The 11,527-nt window shown below is 47.1% G+C and overlaps 1 protein-coding gene across 1 annotated transcript in view; it reads left to right on the top strand.

Moving 5' to 3' along the window:
* Window positions 1-1,694: 1,694 nt before the first annotated feature.
* The window catches only part of LOC104531795 (voltage-dependent calcium channel subunit alpha-2/delta-4), a gene marked incomplete at its 3' end in the record, with an annotated part of 23,725 nt that continues 13,892 nt past the window's right edge, over window positions 1,695-11,527 (top strand). The window contains exons 1-2 of the mRNA XM_010176794.1: window positions 1,695-1,783; window positions 6,568-6,649. Of these exons, the coding sequence (XP_010175096.1) occupies window positions 1,695-1,783; window positions 6,568-6,649 (171 nt within the window). The remainder of the gene's footprint in view (window positions 1,784-6,567; window positions 6,650-11,527) is intronic.

The following is an 11,527-nucleotide window of genomic DNA, read 5'->3' as shown; positions in this document are numbered from 1 at the left end:
CTCACAGAAATCTATTTGCTTATGACTCCTTGCAAAGTGGCGAGAAAATGCCATCTCAAATATTGATTCTCCTGCCTTCAGATCTCATTTCAGGTTTGGGTTTTTTTTTTTGTTTTCAGAACATGGATTTTTACCATCTCTTCCCTGAAATATCCAGACAGATACATGTGAGATCCAGATCTGCTCCTCCTGTTGCCTTCATCTGCTGACTAGAGCATTTGCTGTACAGCCACGTGGTACTTTGAAGGCGCCGTCTCTAGTGTTTTTGTGTGTGTAGGAATTGATTTTCCATAGATTTTTAAGGTCAGAAAGAACCATTTCAACCTTCACTTGTAACCCTTTGGGCAGACTTAAGAGCATCATCTGGAAATTTCCACCCTTCAGGCCCACAGCCTCTGTTTTACTCAGTCTGGAGTGAAGGTTGTAATAAATGATGAAACCATCCTATCCTGAGGTGAGTTATTCCTCTAAGTACTTAATTGCTCACCCTGGGCTTTCAGCCTCTCCATCAAACAATTTAACCTCTATTCCACGTTTCATGAGTTTATTCCCTTCTCTAGATTTCCTTCTGTTATCCTATTTAATGTGTGACACCTTTGTTTTACTTCAGTGTTTTGACAGCCAGTTTTCTGCTCCACATTCTCATGAGAAGCCTAAAGCTCCATCCTGGCTTTGCATTTTAGATGAAATAAAACCATTTGTAAAGGTGCAAAAGACGATTGGAAGATACTCTAATCAACGGGTTCATCCAAAGCCATAAAGTCAAGCTGTTCAGGTCTCTCTCTAGTCATTTATAACCTTTCAACTGCTGGAAAATTTATAATTTATTGATAATTCATACTTCTCGTGAGGATAATGAGCTGATATAGCGTGCAGCGTGCTACTTGCTGCTATTCATCAAGTTCTGCCGTTGGGCTCCTTTGATTCATTGGTCTCCAGACACAGATGAGGGGAGGGCAATCCCAACTGAATATTGTCCCAAGGGAGAGGTTCAACTATTAATAAATAATTGCTCACATTAGGAGGTGATCAGTTAAGTGGCAGAGTCCTGCAGGAGATCACCACATGCCCCACGCTCCCAGTCCCAACTGGGAGGGAAGAGATGGTGCCAGGGTGACCTGCCAGCATCCTGAGGCCCTAACGGATGGAGATCAAAGGTGGGTTGGTTTTTTTTCCAAGGGTGTGGATACAACCCCTTTTTAAAGCAGGCACGGCCTGACCTCCGGCTGGAGAAGCCGAGACTCGTCTTCAGGAATCAGAGTAATCCCGGGTGATTTTATCCCACTCCACTTCCCTCAATCTGCGGCTGCTGCTGCTGCTGGGCGAGGGGATTAAGGGGCTGCCGGGGGATTACGTAGCTGCTGCGGCTCCCAGCACGGAGCTGCCTCCCGGCACGGACGTTCCTCAGGACGCAGAGACACACAGCACCCGTGGGTTCCTGCCAACGAGGGTCCCCAGAGGGTTTTTGGCCACCTGCCCTACACTGAAGACCCCTGACGGCGCCCGGCAGCAGGAGCCACATCCCCGGGGCGGAGGCAGCCAGGGTCACCCCGGGGCTCAGCCCTGCAGCCACAGGACACCTGGCCCAGCAGCATGGAGGGGGCTGCCAGGGACCCCCCTCGGGGCAGCAGGAAGGGTGGGGACCCCCCACATCCCGTCGGCCAGTGCCCTTGCTGATGGTTGGCACGCGGAGGATGGGGCCCTGGGCCATCCCCTGGATGATGCTCTGGCTCTTCTGCCTCCTGCCCTCTGCCAGGGCCCAGACGAAGATCCCGCTGGAGACGTAAGTGTTTCCCTCTCTCTGGCGTGGAGCGGGTGATGCCATGGGTGGGTGGGAATGCCTCCTCGGTGGTGGCAGGCACCATGGGTGCAGGCTCCTCCTCCATCCTTACGATGGTGGCTGTGGCTCCTGGAAGAGGACATGGGATCCAGAACTTGATTTCCCAGATGCAGTGCCTCATTTTCCCCATTTGTCAAGCAGGGCAATGGTACTTCTCTGCTTTAGTTAAACATTTTGACATCCATTAATGCTCTTGCTTAATGCACTGGGCAGCAGAAGGCAAAACCAGTTTAAAGACATGTTTATGAAACCCCACTGCTGGTGTAACCTGTGCAGATACAGCCACGGAGACAGGCATCGGCGTCCCCAGTTTAGCAGAGCAGTTCCAGCACACGCTTGCTGGTTTGCAGCCTGCCACAGACACCCTGGGGACGCACAGCACCGGTCAGGATCCGGCCGTGGGAGGCATAAGCATGGGGGGTTTGAGCAAAAACCCATCTCTTCAACAGACACCAGATCCAGATTGGGCAGGGCAAGGTTTGCAGCTCTGAAGCTCTGGTCCTTTGTGTTGGTCTGGTGCACTGGTGGCTGAGAAAAGCCTTCAAGTGCACATACACAGCCTGGGTAATACACACATGGACATGTTTATTCACATGGCCACACACACGTTTATTCATATCATGACCATGGCCAAAGAGTGGTGGGGAATGGAGTTCAATCCAGTTGGCATCTGGTCACCACTGGAGTTCCCAGGGGTCGGTGCTGGGGCCAGTCCTGTTTAACATCTTTATCAATGATCTGGGCGAGGGGATGGAGGGCACCCTCAGTCAGTTTGCAGGGGACACCCAGCTGGGTGGGAATGTTGATGTTCTGGAGGGTTGGGAGCCTCTGGAGAGGGATCTGGACAGGATGGATCCATGGGCCAGGACCAATGGCAGGAGGTTCAACAAGGCCAAATGTTGAGTTCTGCACTCTGGCCTCAACAACCCCCGGCAGCGCTCCAGGCTTGGGAGGAGTGGGGGGAGAGCTGCTGGGCCGAGAGGGACCTGTGCAACCTGCTCGAGGTGACCCTGGTTTGTCAGGGAGGTTGGACTGGATGATCTCCTGAGGTCCCTTCTAACCCCACCAGTCTGGGATTGTGTGATTCTGTGATTTTGGGGATACAAAACCAGGGGCTTTTATTCAATCACAGTTAAGTGACACAAGGCTAAGTTGGCCTGTGCTGCTCCCCAGGTCGTGCCTGGCTTTGAGGCACCGTGGCTCAGTTCATCGCCAACTCATTCACTTCTTTGCAAAGCCCACTCAGCTTTAACCCCAGCCAAAATCTGCTCAATTACTAGTAATCCTTCTGGGGTGCAAGTTCAGCACAGAAACCACCTCCTCTCTCCTCCTGGACACTGCTCTGCTCATAAGCTGGTCATGGCATAGAATGATGGAATCACAGGATGGTTTGAGTTGGAAGGGACCTTAAAGCTCATCCAGTTCCAACCCCCCTGCCAGCAGCAGGGACACCTTCCACTAGACCAGGTTGCTCAAAGCCTCATCCAACCTGGCCTTGAATGCCTCCAAGGATGGGGCATCCACAACTTTTCTGGGCAGAAGCGCTTGCAGCTGTGAGGATGGTGAGGATTTGGGGGCTGGCTGCTCAGCCTTTGCTCCTTGGGGTTCCAGAAACATCAGGAAACATTGGTGGGAGGGGTGAAGATTAACCTGGTATGGCCTCTTTAGGCTGTCCCTACTGACCCTATACACTTGCTCCTGAGTTTTTGAAGCCAGTAGAAATTTCTCTGCAACCTGAGGAAATTTTAGAATGACCTTTTCTCTCACTTGTTTATGAAAAAAAAAGAAACCCATTTAAATTCAGCAGGCTGCTCTTAATTTCCCACTACTCTAAGGTCACTCCCTTCCCTAGCAAATAATTGTCTTTTAAATATGTAAATGCCAGCGTATTTCTGCCTCTGCACTTGCCTCCTTTGCAACTTCCATGAAATGCCACCATGTATTTTTAATTATCTGCTCTTCAGTCCTGTCACACAGGGCTTCAGGACCTTTGTGCCCTCTCATTCCTCTGTGCCCTTAACTTTCCAGCCAGCCCTCCAAAGCTGCCTCTGGCCCTCTCTCTGCTCCCTCCTGCCTTTGCACCTCCTTCCTCCTCTCATCCTCCTCCTCGCACTCTTTGCCTCTCCCAAGGTGAACAGGTTTCACAACATGTCACCTAACAGAGCTACTTCCAGATGAGCAGAAATATCAGCCCCTGAGCTGGAGTGGTGGCTCAGAAAAAACCCTCCCTGGCTGAGCATCCAACACCTAGGACACCCGTGTAGAAATCATGAAATTACACAGACGTTAACCTTTTTATCCCCAAGTTCTGCTGTAACTGGAAGTTTCAAGGTCCATCTATTTAGGCTTCTTTTTCCACATCCTCAAAGGCTAAAAACCCACCTTCCCTTTTCCTGTTTTTTATGAAAGCAGAGAATCCCAAGTCATGGTGGACGTAAGAACTTCACAAATGAGCAGTTCCACCAACAGCAGGACTGGGTCTTCGATGAAACTGTGGCTGTGGCTGGCTTCTCTACTGACTGACCATTGCTAAACTCATCTTGTGGACCTTTTACCTCAATAATAGCATATTTTGGCTTAAGCTGCCCAACCACACCTACTAGTCAGAAATTAATACCACTGCTGGCTTGAAAAACGATGAGGGCTGGGAGGAAGAGGGGCACATGCACAGCCACAGAGACAAGGATCACATGCACCTCATTTTTGGAGGGGGAAATAGGGAAAAATAAACTTCCCTGCTAAAATTACTATCCTAAACTTCATGTTTAAGCTCTCTCTCTCTGCAGGTGAAGAGACTGGAGAATGTTAATTAACATCAGCACAAAACATCTCATACATAAAAGTTATAAAACCACCAGCAGCAGATGGGCATCATGTTAAGTGTTGATTCAGAGATCCTAATACCCCAGGGAATACATTAGTATCTACAAGAAACAGGAAAGCATCCCATGGGGTCCCTGGTTCTAGTTTCCTTTTTTATTCAAGGCTTGTTAGCATAACTCTGATATGGGGCAACAAATCCTGGCAAATACCATTGTCTTTTTTTCTCTAAGAGTGAAATAAAGAGATAAAAGCTCTGGCTGTCAAGATACAGAGCACAATGTCTCTCACACACACACACACATTAAAAAAGGAAAAAAAAAGAGAAAAAAAGAAAAAAATAAAAAAAAGGAAAAGGAAAAGGAAATGAAAAAGAAAAAGAAAAAAGAAAAAAAAGAAAAAAGAAAAAAGAAAAAAGAAAAAAGAAAAAAGAAAAAAGAAAAAAGAAAAAAAGAAAAAAGAAAAAAGAAAAAAGAAAAAAGAAAAAAGAAAAACAAAGAAAAAAAAGAAACCTTGTTCTTATTGACTTCAGCTGGTCCTGGATTGCACTCAGTGGTTAGAAATTAATGCCAATTAAGGAGTGATTAAAAAGGACAACCACTCTTTTTCTACTCCTTTTAGAGGCAGTGGAGAGAGGTGTAGTTCAGAGCAGAAGCTTTATGTCTGTTCCAAATGATCTTCTCTATCTCTCTGTCCATGAGAGGAGCCCGGACAGGCTTGCCTAGGCTAAAGTGAGCTGTTGTGGTTGCTCCACCTTTGCTGTGCTGGCTTTACTCTAGAGCTCGTCTCCACATTAGCATATTATTCTGCCCTGGAAGTGGTGCAATGCACTGGGAAATCAAGCCCTGAGGATAAAGTCTGCTTAGGACTGGAATAAATCAGCTGGAAGCTGTCGGTAAGGCTCTGCACCCCATAAATAAGTAGTGTATTCTGAGAAGTGGAGAAGGCCATTTATTCCATTAAATAAATCTCTCCTCAGTGAATCCTTGTCGGAGGAACTGTGTGTAGGTAGAACTGCCTAATATGAATCATGGAACAGATTTCTGATGAAGTGCTCTGTCAGTGACGAGAGCCATCTCTTTTGATTTGGGTGGCTCAGTGTTCAGGCTGTTCTTCAACATCCGTATGTTCTCCATGTGGTATCGCTCCCATCGGTTATTTACAGGATGGCACAAATGTGAGTAGTGTTTTACAATGATGAGGTGCATAAGCTGCTCTGGCATTATCAAGCTGTAGTAGCTCCACTGAGAGCAGTGAATTCTCCTGGCTTGTTAGTCTCTGCCCCACGCAGCTCTGGGAACTGAATCCAAATGGCAAATCTTGACAACTTCTTCCAGGTCTGGCACTTATTTATCTTCAGCAGTCTTGATATTAGGTGTCTAGTCTGTCACCCCAGGGTCTGTCTGCGATCAGTGAAGACTTATAGGTGTCTGCAAAGCTATTTATTTCACTTTACTAACAATAGATGAAACCAGATGATACTGAAGTCCAAAAGTACAACTTCACACCACGAAAGTTAGGCAAGACAAATTCCACTCTGAGTCAAAACATAGTGACCAAGACCAGCAGAACTCAATCTTTCTCCTCATATCCTGAGCAGAATGTCCAAGAGCAGCACTTGCCTCCTGCTTTCACACAGCACGGAATGGTAGGGGTTGGAAGGGACCTCAGGAGATCATCTAGTCCAACCCCCTCTGCCAAAGCAGGTTCCCTATACCAGGTTGCACAGGAAAGCGTCCAGTACTGCTTGTCTGGGGAGAAAGCATTGTCATTGTCACTATAATGGCTTAGAGGAGGTGAGGGGAATGGGTCTCGTACTTGGGAAGGTGTTTTCCCTGTCTGAAGAAGTCAGCAATTCTGCTGACTTTGAATTATTAACATTGATTTGCCTTTTTTCTTCTTTTTAGGGTGAAGTCTTGGGCAGATGCCTTTGGTGGGGAGCTGTACTCCATCGTGACTAAGTATTCAGGCTCTCTCCTGTTGCAGAAGGTAGGCAAAACCTGTGAGTCTTCTCTTGGCTTCTGTATCATCTCCACACGTAGCTCTCCAAGGTTTCCACCTGGGGTGGTAGAATGTAAACCACACGTGTCTCCAGCTAACTTTCAAAACCATGCAGGTTCACACCCATAAGCAATGAGTGATGCCCTGTGGCTGTCCTCCATGAACTGGAGAACAGGGATCCATCTCATGCCTTTCCTGCTTTGGTTAGCCATGGCCAAACACCACCTAAATTGTCACATTTAAAAAAAACCAACAACTTTCTAGCAGTACTCCTCATGTTTCCCCCTCTGATCATTTCATGCCCTTCTATACCGACCCTTCACTCCTTCCTTTCTAAGCATATCAGTCCTCCTCCTCCTCATCACTCACCGGCTCATTGTCATCCTGTTGTCCCCTCCTGCAGCTCTCCAGCTGGTACTCTTGTTTATTTTTGCTTCCTCATCTGTCTCCTTCCAGTCAATCATCAATTCTTTGAATTGTACCTTTCAAACTCTGCTTTGGACAGGGTCTCTGAGACAGATGTGACCTTCCAGAGGTGCAGAGTTCTGCCTCCCTTCCCTGCCTGGTTTGGTCACTGTCACCTCTTAGGCCTTTGAGGTGTCTGATTTCTGTCTTCTGACTAGTAATAACACCCACATCTCAGTGTGAAAAGGGACCTGGATATCATTTGACTTCTCTTGCCCTCAGCTTCCCTGTCCCTTCAGTGCTGCTTTTTGTCTGGAGGAAGGGAACATCTTCTGCAACATCACCTTTACTAGGCTTGGCCAAGAAAGGCCTTCAGCATCCATCACAAAGGTCTATGCTGATCATCAGCTCTTCTTAGGAGGAATGCACCACCATGCAATAAAAAATTGTCAGCACTGGTAGAGGAACTTCATGCCCTAATCATGAGGCAGCTATGATGCATGATATCACGTGAGGTGTGATATCAATGCAGGCAAAAGTTTGGCTTTTAGCAGTTTTGATGATGCTTCTGCATTGCCTGGTCTTCTATGGGGTTCCAAACTGATAGTGCTGGAGGCAAAGTGACATGCTACGGCATCTCTGGTGGATGCTGGTCTCCAGCATGCAGGAGATACAGATTGGGGTTATTTGGTAGTCAGGTATCTGTGTTTGATGCTGTATGGATATTTGCTGTCCAACAGAAAGTCTGCAGATACCAGCTTTTTCTGGAAAATGCTAAGGGTGTCACCTTATTGTGTGAAGAAATACTACCACCATTATGTCTTCTCCTTACTGCTTTACATACCCAACTTGTGCTGCTTCTGTGGCTACTTCTACTGACAGATTAAGGGGGGACACATTTCTTAAGGTCCAAAAATCAGTGGGACGAAGCAGAACAAGGCTTAGCTTGAAAATACCAGAAAATATTAACAGTAGAGGCCAAGGATGGTAGATGTGGCACTGAGGTGGGTATCAAGACAGCTGTGCTGTGTGGACCCTTTGGAGATGTTGCACCGGGTTGTTTCACCTCCCTCTGCCCACCCTATATGTTTTGACCCTTGGGATCTTGATCTCTTTGGGGTAAGGGGTTTATATGAGACCTGTAGATGTTACTCTAGCACCACTAAAAATGACAGTAATGGCAACCAGATCTTGAACAAAAATTCACAACTCTGTCAGCTTTGGGTGTAATTCACTGGAAGCAAAGAAAATGAATTTCTGATGAAAAAAGAAGCCTGAATGTAACCAAACACAATCTAATTCATGTCAAGGGGAGTCAAGCCAGAGCTCTATTTCCCTGGTGATCTGACAACCTTGTAAAATAATCACACTTGCCTGCCACTGTCCGTGTCCACGTGGGTTTGTTCTTGGAGAGGGGAAGGAATCAGGTTTGCTTTTGCATGTGTTGAGACCTGAATGCAGCACAGACTAATTGTGCTTTGTGCAGTCTCTGGGCACCACTGGGTGGGACACAGTGTCACTCATGACTCAGAGGGGAAAAATGTCCTTCTGTGAGTCATTGTCACCACTCCCAGAAGTGGGTACAGATGAGCTTGGTCCAGCCTTGCTCGGTTAATACTCTCCAGCAGAATCATCTCCTAAATGCATGTCCTGCCATAACTTGACAGCTCGGGTTTAGCTTTCACCCCTCAAGTCCCACTCCTTGAGCTCTTTCACTTCCCCTTATTTCCCTGGGGCTAGGGACATAGGAGAGGGTCAGCCAGCACCCACTTTGGTCCTTCTTTCAGCCTCCATTTCTTCAGCAAGAACTGGGCAGGACACCTTTTCACAAACCAGGATCTCAAAGCAGAGACCATCCTGGAGGGTTCCCTTTGCATCCCTGACACTCACAGTGCTGCAGAATCATAGAAATCATAGAATCATTAAGGTTGGAAAAGACCTCTAAGATCAACTGTCAGCCCAACAGCACTGTGCCCACTAAACCATGCTCTGAAGTGCCATGTCTATACATTTTTTTTAAACACCTCCAGGGAAGGTGACTCCACCACTGCCCTGGGCAGCCTGTTCCAATGCTTGACCACACTTGCAGGAAATAAATATTTCCTAATATCTAATTTAAAGCTCCCCTGGTGCAACTTGAGGGCATTTCCTTTTACAGAAGGACAGCTTCTGGAGGATGCAGACAAATCTCTTGCTAATAGGCAATATTTTCATGCCCCATGAGAAGCACCTTGGCAGACCTCGAATGGCTTTATGTAGATCACTGCACTGGTCCAGACTGTGAGGACCCAAATGTACCACGTCTGGAAATCCAAACACGTGGTCTCCAGGCACTTTTTGCTTTTTGGACCATTTTTCTTTCACATGAAACATTCCTCTGTGTGCATGAGTAGACACAGAGCAGCAGAAGGGTGGGGAGCACAACGTAGAGCCCAAAGAGTTCTTTCCTCAGTGCTTCTTTAAGTTGATGGGCATTTTGCTTTTGAGGAAATACAAACTGAGAGGTAACAGCACCTTTTAAATTTGACTTCCTGTCTCCCTGGTGCCTCATGGGCTTGCAGTAACTAGCTTATTGTTGCTTTGAGAGCCGTAATTTTTCAGTTAATGAAGGTTTTGTATATACACCTTCTCTTTAAAGTTTAGCATAAATTTCCTTTCCTGGGCTGCGTTAGAAGCATGGCCAGCAGGTCAAGGGAGGTGATTCTGCTTCTGTGCTCTGGTCTCATGAGACCTCACCTACAGTGCTGCGTCCAGTTCTGGAGTCCTCAGCACAAGAAGGACATTGACCTGTTAGAGCTGGTCCAGAGGAGGCCATAAAAATGACCAGAAGGATGGAACACCTCTGCTATGAGGCCAGGCTAAGAGAGTTGGAGTTGTTCAGCCTGGAGAAGAGAAGGCTCTGAGGAGATATTATTGTGGCCTTTCAACACTTAAAGGGGGTCTATAAGAAAGATGGGGAGAGACTTTTTAGCAGGGTCTGTAGCAATAGGACAAGGGGTGATGGTTTTAAACTAAAAGAGGGGAGATTTAGACTAGATAGAAGGAATGAATTCTTTATGTTGAGGGTGGTGACACACTGTCCCAGATTGCCCACAGAGGTGGTAGATGTTCCATCCCTGGAAACATTCAAGGTCAGTTTGGACAGGGCTCTGAGAAACCTGATCTGGTTGAAGATGACCTTGCTCACTGCAGAGGGTTTGGCACTAGATAACCTTTAAAGGTCCCTTCCAACCCAAACTATTCTACGATTCCTTTTGAAGCTTTGAGTTCGTTTGGATTTCTTTGGGTTTTTTGTTTTTTCCCCAGCAGAACTCTAACATGTTGCAAACCCAAACACTCAATTTCTTCCCAGCTTTTTTTTGTTGTTGTTGTTTTGGGGTTTTTTTTTTGTTATAGAATCATAGAATGGTTTGGGTTGGAAGGGACTTTAAACATCATCCAGTTGTTTTGTCATTAACTGCCCTTATAAAAAGTCCTTCCCCAGCTTTCTTCTAGGCCCCCTTCAGGTACAGGAAGGCTGCTATAAGATCTCCCCATTGTTGTTGTTGTTGTTGTTGTTTGTTTTCTCATCTCATTCCTCTAGTTCCCAGGGCTGAGATGTGTGTATGATGTTAGCAGACTGCTCACAATGGCTCAGGATTTCTTTTCCCCTATTAACATCTACTTGTCAATGTGTCAAAAGCACATTAAAAATAATAATAATAATAATTGAGAGGTAAAGATCCCTGTTGTTTTTAATTCAAGATCTGACCCAAGGTAACCGATGGCAGGTCACTTTGTAAAGCGTGTGCTTGCCTGTACTGGGGTGGTCCCCCCCCTTGTCTAGCTTTCCCAGGAGAGATTACCCTCCTCCCCCCGAGAGAGCCTGATTAAAGCCTCGCGTGGCAGAGAGATCGCTTCCCTCCTGATGAAACCATGACACAGAGCTAAATGGGACAGACATCAGCTGGGATGTGTGCTGAGGTCTTGTCAGCACCAGGGACCTCAGTTGGGGGGGTGTTGTTGCACGTTTCTCTTTTGGCAATGTGGTGAAGCTAACCTTCGTGCTCCACCTGACCCTCCTCCTCCTCCTCCCCAGCCCCAGAGCAGAGGAGATGGGAGGCCGGGCGTTTTTAATCCAGTAAAACCCTTGCTGTTAATCACGCCAGACAGAGCGAGCAGCCTCCCCGCCATGCCTGCTGCAGGCTGGATGCTGCTGCTATTTCTGTCTGACCTCCTCAGCCTGCCCCATCCTTGAGGCATTTCTTACTCTGCCTGTGCTCAGCCACCCTCCCGCGTGGTCAATGAGCTTCTCAAACAAAAGGAGCTCCTCTTGCTCACACTAAAGACATGCAAAGTCCTCCCCCACACTTTCACAGAATCAAAGAATGGTGGGGGTTGGAAGAGACCTCAAGAGATCATAGAATCATGGAACAGTTTGGATTGGAAGGGACCTTAAAGCTCATCCAGTTCCAACCCCCC

Source organism: Antrostomus carolinensis, unplaced genomic scaffold (genome assembly GCF_000700745.2).
Source record: "Antrostomus carolinensis isolate BGI_N321 unplaced genomic scaffold, ASM70074v2 scaffold6861, whole genome shotgun sequence".
In the NCBI taxonomy this organism is placed as follows: Eukaryota; Metazoa; Chordata; class Aves; order Caprimulgiformes; family Caprimulgidae; genus Antrostomus; species Antrostomus carolinensis.
This window is presented reverse-complemented; position numbering and strand designations above follow the sequence as displayed.